This window comes from Coffea eugenioides, chromosome 7, assembly GCF_003713205.1.
Source record: "Coffea eugenioides isolate CCC68of chromosome 7, Ceug_1.0, whole genome shotgun sequence".
NCBI classification, from domain to species: Eukaryota; Viridiplantae; Streptophyta; class Magnoliopsida; order Gentianales; family Rubiaceae; genus Coffea; species Coffea eugenioides.
This window is the reverse complement of record NC_040041.1, coordinates 6,411,807-6,433,518: the sequence shown is the minus strand read 5'-3', so window position 1 is coordinate 6,433,518 and position 21,712 is coordinate 6,411,807. Positions and strand designations below refer to the sequence as shown.

Genomic DNA, 21,712 nt, shown 5'->3' with positions numbered 1-21,712 from the left:
ATTGCATATACTTTAATCATAGCATAAATCAAGAAAATGTCAATTTACAAAACATGTAAGTATGTGCTCTATTTGGATTGGGTCTAGATGTGGACCTATCAAAGAACTACATCGAACGAGACATGTGATGCTCTTTAACAAGTCTATGTCCATAAAGTTAGATAAACCTCAAAGCATAGAATAGTCTTTTTCATGACCAGCCCATTTATAGTCCATGCTTTTGAAGTTAAGACCCTTGTCCAGTGGCTCATCCTTGTACTATTATACTAGTAATTGGTTATGGGCTGCTCAAGTCTCTCTAATATGATAAATGGCACCTAGGGGACCCTTAATTACTGCAATTTTATGGTGCTAATGTTGTAAATCAAATTGGGAGTCAATTACATGGTAGATTTGCTCCAGTCATTAACGATTCTTGAAGAAAATTCTAAAAGAGCTTCCAGCTGAAGAGCATCTAGATACTACTACTTAATATTGATGATTCAGCAGCCAAATGGTTAGTTGCATATTTTGTCAAGTCTGTAGTTGAATCGTGGATTGGCTTTCTTTTGTATGTATTCCTAGGCATTCAATTGCTTCTTCAAATGTTATGTAGGCATAGATTGAGCACAAAAGACGTGTTTTATTTATTTTTATTTTTTTATTTTTCCGCCTCAAAACGTTAAAAGATTTTATTAATCAACTGTAACTTTATAATATTTGGACAAAAGCCCAGCTTTCCTAGATAGAGTGCTTCTACACTAGAAGATAGGAATGATTCTCTTCTCATCACAAACTATAGTTAATGCATAATGCCTAAGATTTATCCATAAATTCATATTGTTCATATTATATAGACAAAAAGAAACACATATGAAATAGATTATCAAAAGAAGGATTAGCAAGATGGGGATTTGTGATTGATACATAGTGTAAATAAAGCATTATTAGCAAACACTTCGGTAGACCTGATCTATATCGACTATGTGACTCAAATTTTGTCACACCATCTCACTTATCCAATATTTGAGGATGTGGCAATATTTGGACTACATGATTTACAAAATCAGGTCTACCCAAGTTTTGACCTGCATTACGGAGTCTGAATCGTGTGATGCATTTGTTCTCTTAAACTTATGCATTGGTGTTCGTAGTACTCCTGAAGAAGGTATTTATTTATTTCTTCTTCTTCTTGTTCAATTAGACACTTTGAATATCATAAGTTAGTTGATTTTAAGAAAAAAGAAAAACACAAACAACATATTAATATGAAAACAACAATGGGCCCATGTATTGTGAGCCCGATGTCTCGCCGATGTGGATTTGTCCATTGACATTAGTGCTATACTGGAACCAACTGGCTATCAGGCTCTGAGGTGTTGTCATGGTATAGGGGAATTATTTACAAACTGTGAATCAAAACTGGGCTCAAAAGGATTTGGACCACAAAAGGCCCTTCTGGAAAAGAGCTTTGCCGATTTCGGACTCTCGACACGTCACTTGAACGCGTTTGAGCCATGCAAATTGCCAACGAATTTCATTTTTTCCTTCTCAAATTTATTTATCGATTTGGAATAAAATTCCAATCTTCAACTGCAAAATTTTGTTTATTGCGTAGACTAATTAAGCTGATTCAAGAGAACATTTATCAAGTGAAATTAAAGAAGACAAAGAAAGATGGGAAAAGGTTCGTTAAAAGATAGATTGAAAAAAGATAGGTCGCTTGTTTAGTAAAATGGAGCAAAGGAGGAATAATTTTCCTACATTAGAAGATCATCAGACTGCACAAAAACATGCAGAGGAAGCTGTGGAATCCCATGCCAAACTCAGGGAAAATACCAAAGCTGTAATGAAGGAGTTCAAGATGATCCCACCAAGAAGCCATTTCTCCAATATTTTTTTTTTTCGATCTATCCACCTGTGGCCAAATGGTCAGCCTATATATGCAAACTGAAATTTGCATTCCCCTTTTATTTATTTCTTAGATTAGCTAAACTGCTGCACTTGTAAGATTGCATTTCGATATGATTTTGCTCATTATGTCAAAGCTCTGTGTTCTCTTTTTGTGATGTTGAAATTGACTTTATGAATCTTGTATAGAAAAATGCTTTTCTCTTCCCTGCTTTGTTAGTCATGTTGGATGAAAACCTTCGTGTTGTGTAGCAGTGCTCTTTTGCGTATATGTATATGTATGAGAAATGTTAACAAAGTAATAGTAGTTATTATGTTTGGAAGATGAACAATTTTAAGACATGCTTAGTGTATAGAATACAGAGAGCCAAAAAGGTTTACAATGGGATCTGTGGAATCGGGTACTATAAAAAAATTACATTGACAACCAATTAAGGATAGCCTTTTTTCTTGGAAAAGTTAGAAAGAGATATAATTATATTTCTCCACATACAACAAAAAAAATTTCGTTAATATTGACGGACTTGAGGGGGTTGAATGCAATTTTTTCTTGAATTTTTTGCAACTATGAATAATTACCCTAAGATCTTTTTTTTTTTTTTTGGGTTACTCAGTATGGATAGTTACAGTAACGCACCTAGTTTACATTAAAATACTACTGATTGACATTTCTGTGCAGGTTTTGGATGCATTGCAGAAGATAGAAACTGAAGAGGATCCAAGTTTGAGTTATAGGATGGATTGTATGAGTGCATTCTCTGCGCTTGCAGCAGTGCATCACGTCCTTCTTATTGGTGGAACCCTGAAGAGTTTCTTGGACCAGCTTCATTGCTCCATGCTTATAGATGGATTTGTGACAGGTTGTATACAGAAATTTATTAAATACAAATGTGCCAGAGACCTATATAAGGAGTTATAATTAGATAAAAAAATGATGTAGTATACAATGTGACACCTGTGACCGAATTTATGCGATGGAAATTTATGGCATCGCCTGTTTTGACATCATTTAGATCAGAGATTTGATCTGTCGTGAATTCATGATTGATTGTTTGTATAAATCAAAGGACATCAAAATATGTATGTCCTGTAACAATTATGACCTCAATTGTTGTATGTATAACCTTTTTTTTGGCATCTTAATTATAAATTTTTGTATGGCATTTTTGCATGAACTCTTGAGATAAATGATTGTTCTTAAAATTCTAACACAATATATATATTTTTTTCTAAAAAAAATGATCCACAGTGATTCCCCACTTATTTCTCTTGATGACTTGAACCTGTTACCAGTCAATTGGTTACAGGTGAAGTGTTCCATCAACTAGGCATGTTTCGTTGTCAATTCTAGCGCAATGCTGAATTGTGTTCTTTCTTCTCGCAGTCGAGACGATTATGCAGATGAGAGGCTGCAGGCATTGACAGAGAATCACAAGCGTTTATACACCGATGCAGGACTATTAAGAACTGCACAGCAACCGACGTGTCCTAAAAGTCTGAATCCAGCAAATGCCATTAACAAGATGAAGACCAGACATCTGGAAGATATACCAGTTGAAGAAGGTGAAGATAAACCTCAGCCTTCTCCTATTCTACAGGCCTTATCATGCGTCTTCTCAACCATTGAAGCTCAGATGAAAAATATGTGTTATGCTAATCAACTACAAAGTAGGTGGTATCAGTCTACACTTGATGATCTAGTTCTGGAAATAGTTGGGTTGGAATAAGCTTTGACTTAATTGACTTCTGTCCCATTGAACATGCATGTGAAGGCGAGTTTGAGTTTGACCTCTGTCAGCCAAATACCAAAAAGACTAACCGAAAAAAAGAAAGAAAAATCAATCAATTTAGTCGAATGGGAATCATCAAAATAACTCATAAAGTCCAACAATGAACGCTAAGGGTCTTTCTATGTAATACTGAATTATGGGTTCTCAATATTCCCATTTACATTGTCATGGAAGGGATAATGCAAAACAAGTTTTCTTTTTTCTTGTTAATATTTTTCCACATAACCAAAAATAATGATAAATCTACTGTACGCTATTAAAGTTGGATGGATGAATACATGTAAAATTTATATGTGAAATTAGTTGTCATCCAGCGATAATAGTACTGGGAGTGTTTGGATACAAAACTTATCCCAAATAATATTTCGCTTGCATCATAAACACATTTTCTAACCCACCTTTTTATATTCCCAACCACCTTTTTATTTCACATACATCACATCACAAAAAGTGCTACAATAATTATTCCAAATAATATTTCAAATAATATCCTATCCAAACAAATAAGCTGTATATACATTGTCAGCATACATAAAATTAACTCTAAAAATGATGCTAATTTAGATATTGATAGATTCGCATCCTCATTGGTGCCATTCTTTTTTAGGAAGTGCATGAAATTAACACCCTTAGAAGCTAAAAACTTTGCTATTGACATTGCACATCATTCAACTACTGTATTAGGCAAATATTCTAGGACCTAAAATAATAAATAGGCATCACCTCCTCTTGAAGATAATAACTATCTATCTAAATTTCATCGAAGTTTCTAAATCTTTTTGTCCTTAACAAACTACTGATATTTTTCTTAACCTAAAAATCAGGGCACATTTTCTACAAGAGGATTATCCACAATGTACTCTTCTAATAAAATTGATGTGGAAACGAATATACTACTCTCTTTCAACCCGCAAGCATAACCCGGCCTACTTCCTGGTCTTACCAAATACCAGGCTCAGAGAGGGAAACAAGCTTGGACGAAAAGAAACTAAAACGACGTCGTCAAGGAGCGGTGCCTTCTTCACATGCCCATGAACCCCGTCTTTTCACTCATAAAACCCACTTCAAATTCATTTCTCTTTCTCACAAAATTTACTGCAAAATAAAGAAAACGCCACTTACCCATGTGCCAAATTTGTAAAAGAAAGTAGAAAATTGAGAGGAAAAAGGTCAATGTCAATGTCAAGGGTTATCTTCCCCTCCTTAAGAAATCGCTCTGCAGCATCCTTTAATACTCTGAAAAGGTATAACCATCACGTATCTATGTTGTTTTTTGGCATATTTGGATAGATTTTTTTTTTGTGGGCATAGTTTATTTTCATGTTTAAGCATGTGGGCTTTGTTTAGTAATTTATTTCAGGTGATTATTTTTGTTTGTTTGATTACTCTGCAATTCAACTCTTTAGTTTTCTTCTGGGTTGAGTTTAATTTTCAAGCTTTTCTGAAATTTCCTTAATGCATTATGGCCAAGGAGGAGTTTGCAAAGTCTCGTTGGAGATGGGCTCATTTAGATTTTTAGTCGATTTTTCTTAGCTTGAGCTGTTGAAAATGTGAAATGGTAAATCTGAAATAATGGAGGCTTAGAACATACTAAATAGCATGTATATTATGAGGTTTGTTTGTTTGATTTAGAAGAGTATGAGATTCCAAAGCAGTATTCTGCATGACTTGTTGGGCAATGTGATTATTCTGCATGACTTCATTGTTCTGCCAATCCTTGAACGTTTGCTATATTTACTGATCGAATCAACATAAGAGATTTACAATCGATTATGTAAAAATATTCATTACCCTTATTCTCTCTGTGTAGATTATAGATATCAAAGTTTTATGGTCTGTGCGGTAAGATTGAGAGACATGAAAGCATATTTCATTTCAATGATAATGAATGCGTTTAAGGAGGATATCCAGTACTTATCATGTTAGGCATTTTGGCAGTGATTTTTTTTTTTATTATTATCTCTCTGGTGATATATCACAGAGGAGGTGGATTATTGTCAAGATATGTAGAAATAAACTGATGATGAATTTAGTGTTAGTGGACTTGAATAAGAAATGGAGTATTCTATTACTGGTCAGGTTGTCAGCTTTAAAAGCTATCGTGCTGAAGGATGTCAGATGGATGGCTAGAAATTGCCATTTCCTGTTTAAGTTGCTGATGAAGGTTCTTTGTGGAGGCAGAGACCAACTTACTTGGTTTTTCTGGGATATCATCAGAAATTTCATTTTGCCAGTAATTTTACTAAATTTTTGCATGACCTGGATGAGCAAGTTTCTTATGGTTCAATCGGAACATTTCAAAACACGTTGAACTACTATGGGAGACTTCTGCAGGATATTGAAGAGAGAATACAACTCTCTGGGTAGAGATGTCCCTCTGATTCACCATTATTCCTGTTCTCGTGATTTAGTACGCACAAATTTTCATCTATATATAAAGCTTGAATGTTTTAAGACTTGGACTTGAGGCTTTTGGTTTTAATGAGGAACCTATGCATTGTTTTTTGTGTATGTACGTGACTACTTTTTCACTGTACAATCTTGCTTCTGACATTGATGGCGTGTCAATTTGTTGATGCATGTTCATGCATATATTCAAATTGAGTTCAATTGACTTTTGTTTATACAGTTGGGGCTCAGTATGTGCAAGAAAAGTGAAATAGTCTAATCTTGAGGATGTTTGTTAGAGTTATTCAAATGAGACAAAATGTTGTGGCAGAATGAAGTTGTAAAACATAAATCCTCATCTAAGCTTGCAATTCTTCTTTTCCTTCCTGGGATCTCTCCCTCTCTCTCTCTCTCACACACACACACATACAGACACACTTGCCATTTTGCACACACAGTCTGACCAACCCTGAACCTCCTTGGCACATTAAAGCTAATGATATTGTTTCTTTTTATACTGCTGCAGGTTTATTCCCTGTAAGAGTTTCCACTCTGGCAGATGTTTGCAATCAGCAAAGAGCGCAAACTCTCCTCCTTTATTGCCTCCAAAAACCACGACCTCTCATTCCTGGAGACCTTATATAGTTGTATGCTAATTAACTTGCTCTTTGCTTTGAAAACCTTTTATGACTGAACTTTCTTGCTTTCTTTTAATTCTCCAGCTCACACATCTTTTTATTAGTTTGTTTCTTCCCTGCCATTTTATTCACTTAGTCTTAGTTTGTCTTTTGCAGCCTGGTGCTGTTTTGGCTGGAGTTGGTGGTCTGGCATTTTTTCTTCACTACAATGACGAGAGGAGGGCCATCCCTAAAGGTTATATTACTTCCACATTGTAATCACTTAGAAGTCAGAAACTGAAGTTCTTCTCGTGCATTTTATGAAATACTTGCCAAAGGATTTGTATAGCTCGCTAGGTGTTAGTATTGCAGTTGTAACTGTTGACCAAAAAAGGTATACATTTGTTTGTGTGTGTGCGTGAGAGAGTGTGTGTGAGAGAGAGAGAGAGGGACAGATTGTGTATGCTCGCTCTTTCTCTCTCTCTCTCTATTGGTTGTTTACCCATCTTTGCACGGTGTACAACACATTCACAAACTCTCTCTCTCTCTCTCTCTCTCATAGTTTATCTCTTCTATTTGCATAGTTGAACTCTGAGGGCTGTGATGAACGTGTCAAATTTCTATTTGTTATTTAGGTTGTAAGCTAGTTTAGTGATGAGTTATGGTTATGGGGAATTTTTGGGAAGTTTGTTGATGATGACCTGCAACTGGGACAAGTGATGATTTGGCCGGTATCTGTTGGCTTTTCTGAAGTGAGGCTTTAGGTATGTTGCAATCTGTTTTAACAATAGGTGATCTGGAGATTGGGACTGATCTGACTTTTGCACCTGTAATTTTTTTCTGAAATTTCAATTTGCTCCCTCAATATTTCAAATGCATTGGCCTTGCTGTTATTATAAAGTTTCATGGACCATAAGATCATCATACAATTTCATTATTCTGAACTTTTGATGGAACCGAGTAAGTTGGAAACGAAATTATCAAGTAAACAAATTGGTTGGAAATCAATCTTGACCCATAGATGGGATGGTAAACTAGCTCAGAATAGGCTCATAATGCTTCTTACCGTTATTTATACTATCTGTTCACATATCAGTTGGAGTTTAGAATTTGTCTCCCATTCATGAGAAACTTTGGTTGCTGGGGATCTAACTTATAAATCACATATTGTGGTATTATATCAGTTTGAGCACATATTTCCAGGTTATGTAGATAAACATCAGATCCTTGTGCATAAGCAGTTGATGCAGATATTTATCAAAATCGTCTTTCCGTTTGTTTGAATCAGGCCAGGGTGAAAAGTTTGAAAGAAGTTCCATTGAAGGGCCAATAATTGGTGGTCCTTTCAGTCTAATTGATACTGAAGGTCAGGTGGTCACAGAAAAGAAGCTTCTGGGTAACTGGGTTCTTCTCTACTTCGATTATACTTCTTCTCCTGATGTTGGGCCAGCGGAAGTTCAAAAGATGGCCAAGGCTATTGACATTCTAGGTTGTATTCTTTTACTTGTACTTTTATTGAATTATTATATTTTGAAAGACGTTAACCGCTAAACTTTTGTATTCTTGTTGTTACAAGATTCTAAACAGAATCTCAGGGTTCTACCCATATTTGTTACACTGGATCCTCAACGTGATACCCCTTCCCAACTGCATGCTTATCTTAGAGGTGAGTTTTTCCTGTTTGTATTTTTTTTTTGCTGTTGCTATATTCCATTCCTTGAGCTTGATAAAGTTGTTTGTATTCTGCCATGAAGGTCTATTAATGTGCTGTTAATGATTAAGCTCCATGTATTCTACTTGTGTTAAAACTCAATTGCAGAGTTTGACCAAAGAATTGTGGGACTGACGGGACCAGTTGCAGCTATTAGGCAGATGGCACAAGAATACAGAGTGTATTTCAGGAAAGTTGATGAAGAAGCAGACGATTATCTTGTTGAGTCTTCCCACAACATGTATGCATCGGGGTTTCCTTCCTCTTTCCTGACCATCTGTGTTGTTTGTCTATTGTTTTCTTTTCAGTCTTTATGACGTTCTTAATGAGTCCAAAAGTTCGACAAAGTTAACATCAATAAACCTCAAACAGGTACTTGTTGAATCCAAAAATGCAAGTAGTAAAATGCTTTGGAGTGGAATACAATGCAGAGGAATTGTCAGAAGCCATATTCAAGGAGCTGAAGAAAACTATAACATAGTCATTCTGATGCATTCTTTTTGCGTAGGAGGAACATCTGACTTGGATAGCAATCTACTTGTCTTCTCTTGCTCAGTTGAAAGGCTGTTTACTCTTCCCAAGTTCCATTGTATTGGCATTAGAAATGATGGATGTCTCAAACAGAGCTCCATATACAAGAGTACTAGCGAATCATTTACTAACCATTCCCTTAAGTTTTTTTTTTATGAGGTTACACTTCAACTGGCACAGAAAGAAATGATCTGAGATGGAAAGTTTATTTGTGCAATTTTATTAGCGGAAAGAGTGTTTTTGGTCAGATCTCTGCTCTCCCTTGGTTGTGTTTGCATTGTTATTGTTGGTATTATTTTTTGGGTGCGAAAGTGGATAATTAATGTTAAACAAGTAGCTCAATCTTTGCAGTCTGGAACATCCGTAAGCCCCTACAGTCATACATCCATCCTCGTTATGGCAGCATCTGGGATCGTACCAAAAATTTCATGTAGTTGGCAAATCAAATTGGCATCAAGAACTACAATTTGTATGTATATATCTTTTTGTTGTGGTTATGCTAATAATTGCTACGATGAATATGTGGAGTGTGAAAGCATGCCTTCCCCAGCTTCCAGGAGGATGTAGGGTTGGTATGCTACGCCAAAGCTTTGTTGACAGATTTTGAGAAAACAAATGACCTTTGCCTTTAGCAATCATCCGGATCTCCAGATATTGCAGTCTGAAATGCCATTTACTACTGCAATGAGTAATGCACTGCGGTTTGCTATTGCATCCCCCTCGCGAGATTTGGAGAGTTCTCAGTCACAGAATTAGTATAAGCTGAGTTGTTTAGCATCTATCAGAAAGTGTAACTTGTTTGTGTAATTATGAATTTAATTACGTCGGAAAATCCTATTCTAAACCACGGTCCAACTCATACAGATACAAACTAAATGATAATCCACCTATTTGATTTTAGCAATTCTCATATTTGTATCTATCGTTTAAAAATATTGGAATGAATTATCTTGATTTTCAATCGTTTTCACACACACATACACACCTAGATATTTGACAAGGGAGTTATTTTTTAATAGATAATTTGGGTTTTCCCGATGAGAAAGCCTTCCTTTGTTGTTGTCTTGGGATAAAGTGTGAAAATAACATAAAGAACCAATTGGTTTTAGCTGGAGTCTAGACGTGAGAGATGATATACGTTCAGTTCTTTATACGTGAAACAAGAAAGTTTTTTAAACAATTTGATTAACTAATAACCTTTCGTTTTCTTTCTTTTCTGCCATGCAACTTATCTCTTTAAATACAACCGTGGAAATCTAGCCGAGCGTATCCACAAAGCATTAGGCCTAAGGAACCAACAACAGAAGTTGTTGATTGGTACGAAATATCCTCTTTTTGAGTTACATTCGTCCTCATCCTCTTTTGTCTTCTCTTCCAGTCTGGACTCTTATTTGTTAGTTTAGGTTATGCTACATAAATCCGGCCGGAGCAGCCCCTACACAATTACTGGTACCATGACCATCCTATTATGGTCGAAAAATAAAATCGGAGCTTTTCTGGGATTGAACATGGAGGAAGAATCTTCAAATTACACCGACATAATTTTCCAAATCTTTTATCGTTTACCTGCTAAGACCCTAGTCAGATTTATTTTGCTACGCATGCAAGTCATGGCAAAACCTTATGACCTCTGACCAAAGTTTGATCAACACTCATCTCCAAAACCAGGCACCCCGGACATTGTTGCTGCACAGTTGGATCGAGCTCCTGCAAACGTATCCCTGATATGCATGCCCAGAGAATCGCAAATGCTGATCATAACTACACAATCCTCCACAATGATTTACTCTACCTTAGCCGGAAAGTGTATCTCTTAGGTAGTTCTCGAGGGCTGTTGTGCTTGAGGAGGAGTGTGGATGTGGTCTCCAGAGAATATTCTATGGAACCCAGCGCGCCTTACGGCAATGCTGATTGTTACAATCACCAAGAACCACTAGTAGAGATCACTGGATTCTTGCTGTTGGCTTTGATTTTGATCCCGTGACTGAAGAGTGAAGACTACAAAATCGTCATAGTATGTGGTGTTGGAAACACTATGAAATGGTTGCAAAACTAACTAGAAAAGGTTTCAAATCATGATTACAAATCACTTTCCTTAAAGCTTTATTCGTCCATTATAATGTGCAAAAGACCAAGGACGAATATCCTCTAAGATAAAATGAAATTTAATTGTAATAACTCTGCACTAAGTTGTTACAATCCCCAAAGAACAAAGAAGAGAAGAGTAGAAATTTTTGAGATTTGTAGACCTTAATTCTGCAGCAAAAAGGTCTCAAATTGATCCATATATAGAATTTCATATCCCTTAAATAATTATTGAATGTTTGAAATTTGTTTGGAGATGCATCCCTTCAAATGACGGTTGAATCATTTGAAACGCAAAAGGTTGCAAGCACAATTGTAGAAAGTTGTTAGGTGTGACTTCTGAAATTTTCAATTACTGAAAATTTCTTCAACAATCCCCTGCCTTTTTCAATATATTGAAAATGTCTTTATGGATCACTGAAAAATTCTAATAATTTGTATGCATAAACAATAGTATCTTTCGATTGAACCACTGTCTTAGTGTTAATTGATTATAACTTGTTAATAATATTTTGTAGACAAGTTTTAAACTAAGAGTATAAGCAATAATCCACGTAAATTAACACACACATAAATTATGTGACTTGTTGCATATACTTTTGGTTCAAAATTTGTTTACCAAATAATATTAACAAGTTATAATCAATTAACACGAACATAATGGTTCAATCGAAAGATACCATTATTTATGCATGGATTATCAGAATTTTTCAATGATCCATAAAGAAATTTCAATATATTGAAAATGGCAGGGGATTGTTGAAATATTTTTAAATATTGAAAACCTAGGCAGAATTCTACAAGTAGATTTCTGTGTTTCATTCGCAACTTTACAGGTTTCAACCGTCATTTGAAGTGATACAACTCCACACATGATTGTAATGGTTAATAACTATTTAGGCGACATGAAATCTTATTTATATGGATCAATTTGTGGTCTTTTAGTTGCACACAAAAATATCTACAAATTCTAGAGAAAGTTTTGCTCTTCTTTTCTTTGTTCTTTGGGAGTTGTAACAACTTAGTGTAGAGTTTTTGCATCCAAACTTCATAATTCTAGAGGATATTCGTCTTTAGTCTTTTGCACATTATAGGAGATGAATAAAACCTTAAGGAAAGTGATTTGTAATCAAGATTTGAAACTTTTTTCTTGTTAATTTTGCAACCATCTTATAGTATTCTCTTTGTTGTTGTTCCAACATGTGGTGTTGATATGACACCACCACCTGAAATGGTCCATGAAAGGTACAAGGTTGGGATATATAGTCTTATGAACCATTCTTGGAAAACAAAAAACAACCAGCTATGGTGCTAATCCTGCGCCCAGAATAATGCCATTGTGGGATTCAATGGGACTGATCCTTGATGGATTTCTTTACTGGATTATATGCAGGGGATGTAGTTCTACTGGATTCAATGGATATATGCAGGGGTGCAGTTTGGGTGAACCCATTTAACATAAATCGAGAAATACTTGAAGCTATTTTCATTCATTCCTGATCATGTTCCTATTCAAACTTACCATAGGCTTAGGCTATTCCAAGGATACCTTTCTATATCTGGATTTTACTAGTCCAAGTGTGTGTGAACTTTGGGTGAGGGAACAATCTCTGTTCCTGGGTAAAACTATTTGCCATAACTAAAGATACTTTGGATATTCAGCCTATCCTTAGTACAGCCGATGTAATGCCATACCAAAAAAATTCTGGCGACTATTGCGTCGGAGCCTGGTGGAGCAACTGAGAGAGGTACACCACTCAGACGTTCTGTTCTGTATCATTCGAAAACTTTAACTGGAAGGCTCGAAAATCTGACAAATGGAGGGATAAAATATGGTACAAATATTTTCCAGTTGGCAATTTAGTAGAGAGCTTAGCGTCCATTGTCCCACCTGGTGAAAAAGGATTTCCTGTCTATACCCCAAATAAAGGTGGCTCAGATAAAAGAGAAGAAAAAAAAGCAGAATGCCAAGAACACTTTCTGCATAGAAATTATTTGGTTGCCTTCCTTTATGTTTAGGGATGAGTCAAGTACATGCTTGAGCATGTAACTTGTTAAAATTTTCTGCAGTCACATGATGAACAGTCGAACAGCTGTTTGGTTAGATTGATTGATTGGTTGAATTGATTGCACATCAAGAATTTAATTTGATTGAATTGAATGTTGGATACTAGTACTTGTCTAACATCATGGTCTGTGCCCTTCTACACTCAGGAAGGAGGGGTCTGTTATGAATTTGCCATGTATTTCAGAGAGTCTACCCTATAAAGAACAAGGAAGCCGGGCAAATCCATGTTTATCACTTATTATTTAAGTCGTACGTCACTTAATGTAGAACAATATTTAGTATAAAATTATTCCTATTTCAAATGAATTTTTGTTTCTTGTTACTCTGTAGCAATAGATAGCTATATTCAGTTTCCACACAGCACGAGTCGAGTAAACCTCGGAGCCTCGAATTCGCACATTACTATCTTAGTGACTTTCAAAAGTTCGACTTAAATCTTGCAATTTTAGGACTTTTTCAGCCCAATAGTGATTAACTTTCAACTGTTAATTGAGATTTAGAGTGGCATAAAGGACTTTAAATCATGGCGAATGGAGGTTTATGTCCCGATTACGAAATGTAAAAGCCCCAGTTTTTGGTGTTAATTGAAAGTAACCTATAAGCGGAGTTGGTATTGTTCCTATTCCTCGAGCCAAAGTAGGTAGCTCCAACCAACTTCATGGTGATTTTGTTTTTCATTTAAGTTGCCTTTTTGTGTGTGTGTGTGTGTATTCCTTTCATTAGTCTAAAAAAGTGGACGTCTTTAGAGTTATGAACGTAATTACAATTTGCTATTTACTTGATAGCCCACATTAGAGATTAATTTACGCTATCAGCTAGAAGAGGACTTTTGAGACAGAAAATTTCAAGGTTTTTGAAATTCGACTAGCCAACAAATTTTTAGGTCAGATATCAGCTCCATCACTCAAGGTTCTAGATTTTGCATTTTATCAATTGTTGGTGCATGAAAAAAAAATCCTAAATCCTTGAAGTTTATGATCACAATGCTGAATTTTGAGTTTCAAGCATATTTAGACTACGAGGAAACAAGAATCTCAAGGTCGTTGCTAAGTTCGGTTACCGATAAATTTGATGCTAAATCCATATGTCAAAACAAGAAAAGAAAAAGAACTTTAATAAGGAAAATGCACAAATAGAAAGAAGATATCTTGCCTTTTGTGTTAGAATAGGATTAAGAAATAGGTGAGCAGAAACGATGAAACATTTTCCCTTTGTATGCATCCTCTTAATTCTAGGCAGAATCAAGAAGATGGTATCAAGGTAGATATAAACAAGAAGGCTTCAACATCAAGTACCTACACATCCTCTCATTCTCTTTTGATCACAAGTATCAATAAATCTTCTTATATTCTGGAAAAGGAAAAAAAATACCTTCAACCTTAGGTTTTTTTTTTTTTTTTTTAAACTTTGAACATCCGGTATCCCCACTTTCAGTGAAACTAATCCACATTCGACCCGAGAGTATCTGCAGAGTCTGATTCTTATTCAAGAATGAAGATTTGATCCAAAACCTTTTAAGGTACCACATACAGGGGTTAGCCGATATTGCGACCTCTCATTAGCATTAATATTAGCAACACACCTACCATCTGGTCCAAGCTCATCAATTAACTTCAAGTATATTTTATCTATGTATCCAAGTACACAAATTTCCAATTTCCATAGGGGCTAGTGTCACTTCACACTCTAGAAAGTATTGAGGCTTTGACTTTTTCGTATGAAGATGGTGTCAAAGTGGATAGATAGAAGACTTGAACATCAAAACTACTCATGCGTCATCTGATCCTCTTTGTTATGACTTATAAGCATGTATACATCCTCGTATTCTAGAAAGAAACAAAAACTCTTCAATCTCGAGCAGAATCCACCTAACATATCCGACTTCATCTCTAGGTTCTCATTCCATATAGTGTCACTTTACATTCTAGAATTCTTGAAGCTTTGGCATTTTGTATAGTTCCATGTGGGCTATTGTAAAAGGCCAATGCACTGTATATTACTCCCTCGCTACTTTGACATTATTTGAAACAAATCATGCACTTAAACAGGACGGTACAGATAATGATATTAATTCAGTTCGTAGTTAATAATGATTACTGGTTTCTCCAGTCCAAAATTAACATTCAACTACTGATCAAATTGGCCAAAATTACAAAAACAAAAGAAAAAGGGCAAAAAATCTCAATGGTCATTAAACTATTGCTCATGTCAACTTTTGGTCATCAAATAATTTTTCATCACAAAATGACCATTAAACTAACTAATTAATACAACCGTGACCATTTCGTGGATTTTGGCTCTTAATCTACAAAATAATCAGAATGCTTGTCACTAAGTGTTAGTTATATTGGATGAATTCTGAAGTTGGTGAAAATACCACCCGCGATGATCTTGAAGAACCGCAAGAAATAGGCTATGAAACGTTTAATACTGGAGCTATTTTGCTAAAACTTAATGGAGCAAGAGTATAGGGTCGAGTTAATAGTGGACAAAAAACCCTTGGATGTTCTAATTATTTTGTAGATTAAGAGCCAAAATCTACGAGATGGCCATGGTTATATTAATTAATTAGTTTAGTGGCCAATTTATAACGAAAAATTATTTAATGATCCAAAGTCAATGCGAGCAATAGTTTAATGGTCAGTGAGGTTTTTTTGGCCAAAGAAAAAAGTTTGAGCATTAAATCTCAAAAAAAAAAAAAAGAGAATGTAATAGTCAAAATCACAAAGAGAATAAAACTACAGGAAATGCTAAAGGAATGTAATAGCAATGCATTAGGGAACCCCATTCGGCAAGAGGAAGGTAGGTCCACTTCTATAGTAATACAGCTGGAGGGGAAGCATACATGGGCTGGTAGAAGGAAGATACGTGAACTCCCCTCCTAAGGGCTTTTTTTGGGGTCTATCCTGTCTGTTACTTGGCTGGAAAACAAATTTAGAATACGAAATCGCCTACCCCAATTGAGGTTTTTGCAACACCAAAAAAAACTAATAGATGAATTAACAAATAATAAAGGTACATTTCTCACACCTTTATTATGATTTTCTCTTCTTAAAAATTCTAGAGATCCTCCTTCCTTTAATGACCGAGTTTTTTGGTTTCCATTTTCCCACCACACAAAAAGGCAAAACAAAGAAAAAATTAAGGAAAAAAAGTAGAACCCCCAAAATTCACATTCCCATTAAAATCAATCCTCAAAAGAAAAAAACTTTTCTCTTTTTCTTTTTTCTCCAAATTCTGTTTCTTTGTCTTTTCTCTCATGCTGTCATCTTTTCTTTATCTTTCATAAGTAAGAGTGAGTTTGTTTTCTGTTGGGTGTAGCCTCTCCAGGAGGCTGTGTGAGATTATCAATTTTTAATACAGAAAAGATGAACAAATCTCCTGGGGTGCAGCCATACTGCCCCACATTTTTTTTGACACAATTATTACAACCAACCTTTGTATGAATATCTCTATCTATCTCCAGTTCTCCACCACCATATTCTTAAAATTCTCTTTTCATAACAAGGGTCCTCTCTATACTTGGTGACAACAAACAACATTATTGTATCCGTAAATTGTCTTTTTCTTTAATTTCCTTGGCCCACAAGTGGTTGAATTTGAATAATTTTTTGTTGCATTTTTACTATAAAATATGTCCTAACCAAAACCAGACTTTTTCTAAGAAAATTCCCATGCATACTATTTTGACATTCATTCCTTGTACATCATTACAACAAATTCCATTGTTTGTCTTCCATCACAAGCTGCGGGCTTCTTTGTATATAAAGTTCTGAGCTTCAATTTTTTGGGCATAGAGGAGGCTTGATAACCTGAAAATGGGAGACGTTTCTCCTGAGCAGAAAAAATCAGGTTGTGGGCTGTTGAATGCTGTTTTTGGAAGGAGGAGTTGGCCTAGAAGAACGACTTCAACAGGTTCACTTCCGGGACCAAATTCAAATCCCAATCATTTCCCAAGAATTCCAAGCACCCCTAATTCAAAAAGGCGAAGGGGTGGCTCAGATGAGGCTTCTTTCCTGGAGGAAGAAGCAAAACCTACTGCAGAAAAACAAGTTGATAGGGTTATTGAAAGGCCAGCGCCCAATCATGGAAAGACTCCACCTGGAAATGCTCATCAATATCGCCAAGCTCCTCCCGTGTGTAATCAGAAGCAAAATCAGGGCAGGAGAGATGCACCCCCCAGCCAAGGGGCGGGAAGGAAGATTCCACAAGGAGCAGTTGGCCTGTCAGGCGAGCTCGATAGCATGATTGCTGATCATCAAAGATCAAGTGGTGCTAGTACATTAGTCCGAGCTTCATCCAGCAATGTGATGTTGTTTGGAAATTTGGGAAATTTAAGACAAGGAGGAGGAGGAAATAGTAATTTGAATACGAGCAATATTCTTGATCATCTTCCTAGAGCTACAAGAGAAGAATCATCAGTACCAAATGGGAAATATCCAACTAGTGTCATGGGAAATGTGGTGAAAAAACAGAATGATCAGGAGTCATCAACTGAAAAACCAACTTCCCTTTGCAGGGCTATTTCGACTCGAATGGATCCTGAGCAATTGAAAATCTTGGGTAATGAAGATTACAAGAATGGAAGGTTTGCAGAAGCCTTGGCTTTGTATGATGCTGCAATTTCTATTGATCCTAATAAAGCTTCTTATCGAAGCAACAAATCTGCAGCTCTGACAGCTCTTGGGAGGCTTCTTGAGGCAGTTTTCGAGTGCAGAGAAGCAATTCGAATTGAACCTAGTTACCAAAGAGCTCATAATCGTTTGGCAACCTTATATGTCAGGTAATAGAATTCATTTCCTTCCACTTTAATTTAGGAAAAGTATGTTAATCAATTCATGAATTTTTTTTTTTTTTTTGGCGGGGGTTGGCAGATTGGGGGAAGCAGAAAAGGCCATGTATCATTACAAACATGCCGGTGTTGAAGCTGATCCTGATGTTCTTACAAAAGTTAAAAAGCTTCAGGTTCATCTGAACAAGTGCACTGAGGCCAAAATGCAAAGAGATTGGAATACTCTCTTAAGAGAAACAGGCCTTGCTGTAGCAGCTGGAGCTGATTCTGCTCCACAGGTTAGCCTATGCCATCAATTTTATTTTCTTTACTCACACAAAAATTGTAAATTTTTCTTGAAAATCAATGTTTGACGTCAGTTCTTGCTTGAATGTCATTGACATAGATATTTGCATTGAAATCGGAAGCCTTATTAAAGCTCCAAAGACACCAAGAAGCAGATGAGATTATGAAAAATGGTCCAAAATTTGAAGATGATGAGTGTACAAAATTCTTTGGCCCTATTGGTAATGCAACCCTGTTAGTCATACGGGCTCAAGTTGACATGGTTGCTGGCAGGTTAGTAGTACTTCATTTGATCAAGAAATATCAACTCATCATCACAGTGGTTTTTGATAGAACCTTTTTTCTTTGATAAAGAAAGCATGGAGTATAATTTTTTTTCAAAGTTTTGTACTTTTGCTCCTAGCTAATTGAGTCACCTAAAGATAGATGTCTTTAATTCAACTTGTAAAAAAGAGAGACTCTTTTTACTGCAGTCTGCGTAGAAAGAGGTTAAAAAAAGGTGCATGTTTACCAGTTATTTATGATTAATGAACCTAATCATGATTGGTTCAACAACTCAAAAGATAAAACATGTTAGAGAAAAGAGAAACCAAAAGATGCCTCAATTTTGGTGTTGGTGCAAATATTCCTATGCTTCCTATGGCTACCTACCTAAGTTTAGATTGAATTTTTCCTGTTCAACACGGTTTATCTTCTCATTTAAAATTTCCTGTTCAACGGTTGTTGCAAATTGACATTCAATTCGAATTAAGTTATCATGGCAAACACCAAAATAATGAAAAACTTAGGATAATACAGAAGAACTGGTCAATTGTTATTTTTTTTCATACTCTCCCAACTGGTCAATTAATTGCTACTCCTATTCAATAAAAAATAAAAAACTTGAATTTAATTTCCTTGTATGGTAATAAGAACTAATACAAAAAAATGATTGAAGGTTTGATGATGCTGTGGCGGCAGCTCAACTTGCTGCTAGGCTTGATGCAAATAATAAAGAAGCAAGCATGCTGGTGAGGAGAACTAGAGCTGTGGCAACAGCCAGATCAAATGGAAATGACCTCTTCAAGTTAGGAAAATACTCCGAAGCATGCGTTGCATATGGAGAAGGACTAAACCATGATCCTTACAATGCTGTCTTGTTGTGCAATCGAGCTGCCTGTCGAACCAAACTTGGTCAACATGAAAAGCATTGGAAGATTGTAATGCCGCCCTCCATGTACGCCCTTCATATAGCAAGGCCAGACTTAGAAGAAGTGATTGCTTTGCCAAGGTAACTATTTCCAAACTCCCATAATACGACTCAAATTTTTTGTTAACTATATATATATATATTTTCTTGTCAATAAATTTTTTGAAACGTTCAATAAAAAAAAAAAAAAAAAGGAAGAAGATGGTATAGTACTAAGGGGCTTCATCTATAACAGAAACAGTAAAAACTCGAAAAATGCCTTATAGAGAAGGCTAAATATGTATATTGTTTTGGTTATAAGAGTACTAATGTGCTTTAATTGGTGGTGGTGGGGGGGGGGTGATAGTTGCAAAAATGGGAGGCATGTATACAGGATTGTGAGGCGCTACTCAGAGATTCACCAGAGGACGAGGAGGTGGGGCAGATGCTGAAGGAGGCCCAAGCACAGCTAAGAACACAGCGAGGAGGAGGCCAAGACGTGAAAACCATCAACCACAATGGTGGAATTGGAAATGATGCCCGTTCTAGTAGTGACATAATTGTCGTGTCAAGCAACGAACGTTTCAGGGACTATGTAACCTCTCCTGGTAATAATAATAGTAACTGATCAGAATCTTTGCCAACCGAAATGTTTTTCTTTAAAATTTTATCTTGATTAGCTACCAAACGAAATGGTACTATATATTATGTTGGATTCTTGTTTTGGCACATACGTACATTTGGATCAAAATCAAATCCCACTCCACACGTTCACAAATATGTATATCCACGGGTGGTAGTTTGTGTTTAGGAATCTTTATGTGTTTTAGTTAATGTAAAGTCCAAGTGAAAATGAGGTTAATTGATGTGTTTAGGATTCTTGATTCGACTTTGATAGGAAATTGTGTGCTCTCTTTTTCATAATGCAGGTGTGTCTGTTGTCCTATTCTGTAATAAGCCAGGTGACAAGCCAACAATTCACTATATGGAGCAGCTGCAAAAGAGATACCCCTCTGTCAATTTCCTCAAGGTTTGGAATTCTTTAATTTTTTTTTTTTTACTGGTGGAATGATCAAGAATCCCATCATAAAATGCCATAAGTTTCCTACAGGTTTCTTTGGCACAATAGATTAAGAATTTACTCTTTTTGACCAGTTGGGATGATTAGAGATGATTAGAAGAACTAAAGCAATTTTTTAATTAAAAAAAAAAGATTACCTATAACAATATTCTATTTTAGAGCTAAACAGGTACATATCAATTCTCTAATCCTCACTAGTATTAGACATTTTATTATTTCTTTGGTGGTAGCTTTTTATTGTTTAATTTACGTAGGTTGAAGTTGAGGATCAACCTTCCTTGGCAAAATCTGAAGGTGTAAATGCATTGCCGGCCTTCAAGATTTACAAAAGTGGTTCAAAAACCAGGGAAATTTCAGGCAACAACCATGATTTATTAGAGAGCACAATCAGACTGTACATCAGCTAACATCCTGCAGCTTAAAAATTTTGAAGCAGCTGTAGAGAGCCAAAAAAAAAGGGGATCAAAACTCTTTGTTAGGGAAGAGAACAGAATTAAAAGAGAAAAAAGATTCTATAAAATTTGGAGGCTTACTAGGGATTAGGATTCAATTCATTAGCCTTGGCCTATGTTGGCATGGCTCTTTTAGCACCAAGGGAAAAATGGGTTCATGTTGGAAAATTGAGGATTGGATTGTACTATAAGACATTTTATTAACATGGTGAATAACCAAACTTTTCATTTTTTGTGTAAAGGCCCTAATGTAAAATTGAGGTTTCGGATTGCTCAGATGTTTGGTTTTGTTTGTTGATTTATGAAGTCAATCCTTTTTATTTTTATTTTCTTCATTTCTGTCCTTATGGCGTGATGCATATGTTAAACTTATGAAATTGCAGCTGACTTTTTGAGAAAGGATATCTTTTTTTTTTTTTTTTTGTTTAGTAAATTTCAAGTTTCAACACGATAATTTTCTCTAAGAACTTCAATATTATTCACTGCATTGTTCCTAAATTTTTAAAACTGACTCGAAACATGAATTCCAAAAGAAAAGGGGGGAAGAAAACCAACAAATTTTAATCTAAGAAAGAAAATTGTAAGAATATTTATGAGAGAGAGGTTCAGTAAATTTGTGGTCTTGGGGTTAAAATAAAAAGTTATTTGCTAGAGTTAAGCAATCATCAGATTCATCCCTCAGCAGAGGATGAACTCAGGGTCCTACAGCCAATTAATTACATTTGCTGGTGTTAATGGTGCCATACAGCTAAGATAGTGTTGTCCCAACATTAAACTCGAGAAAAGTAAGGTGAGAAATAGTGCTTTGATTTCAATTTGTCGGAAAACCCTGTACTCTGATTTCCTATTCTAAG

At 35.7% G+C, this 21,712-nt stretch overlaps 2 protein-coding genes and 1 pseudogene across 3 annotated transcripts; all 3 read left to right on the top strand.

The window, feature by feature from the left end:
* The first annotated feature begins 1,714 nt into the window (after nt 1-1,714).
* On the top strand, nt 1,715-3,617 carry LOC113776759 (annotated as a pseudogene).
* Nucleotides 3,618-4,607: 990 nt separating this feature from the next.
* LOC113778136 (protein SCO1 homolog 2, mitochondrial) lies at nt 4,608-9,176 on the top strand. Of its 2 annotated transcripts, none has more exons than XM_027323421.1 (7): nt 4,608-4,924; nt 6,595-6,715; nt 6,863-6,941; nt 7,974-8,174; nt 8,262-8,351; nt 8,505-8,637; nt 8,769-9,176. In XM_027323421.1, the coding sequence occupies exons 1-7, from the start codon at nt 4,854-4,856 to the stop codon at nt 8,875-8,877; spliced, it is 804 nt and encodes a 267-aa protein (XP_027179222.1). In that variant the 5' UTR covers nt 4,608-4,853; the 3' UTR covers nt 8,878-9,176. The 2 variants fall into 2 exon arrangements, with proteins under 2 accessions (XP_027179222.1, XP_027179223.1); XM_027323422.1 differs by having other exon boundaries at nt 4,842-4,924; nt 6,849-6,941.
* Nucleotides 9,177-16,898: 7,722 nt separating this feature from the next.
* Nucleotides 16,899-20,813, top strand: LOC113776758 (inactive TPR repeat-containing thioredoxin TTL3). Its single transcript, XM_027321821.1, is given in 8 exon segments — nt 16,899-17,863; nt 17,955-18,150; nt 18,258-18,430; nt 19,095-19,342; nt 19,345-19,427; nt 19,693-19,933; nt 20,255-20,355; nt 20,661-20,813. Coding segments are annotated over 8 exon segments (2,160 nt in total).
* Nucleotides 20,814-21,712: the final 899 nt, after the last annotated feature.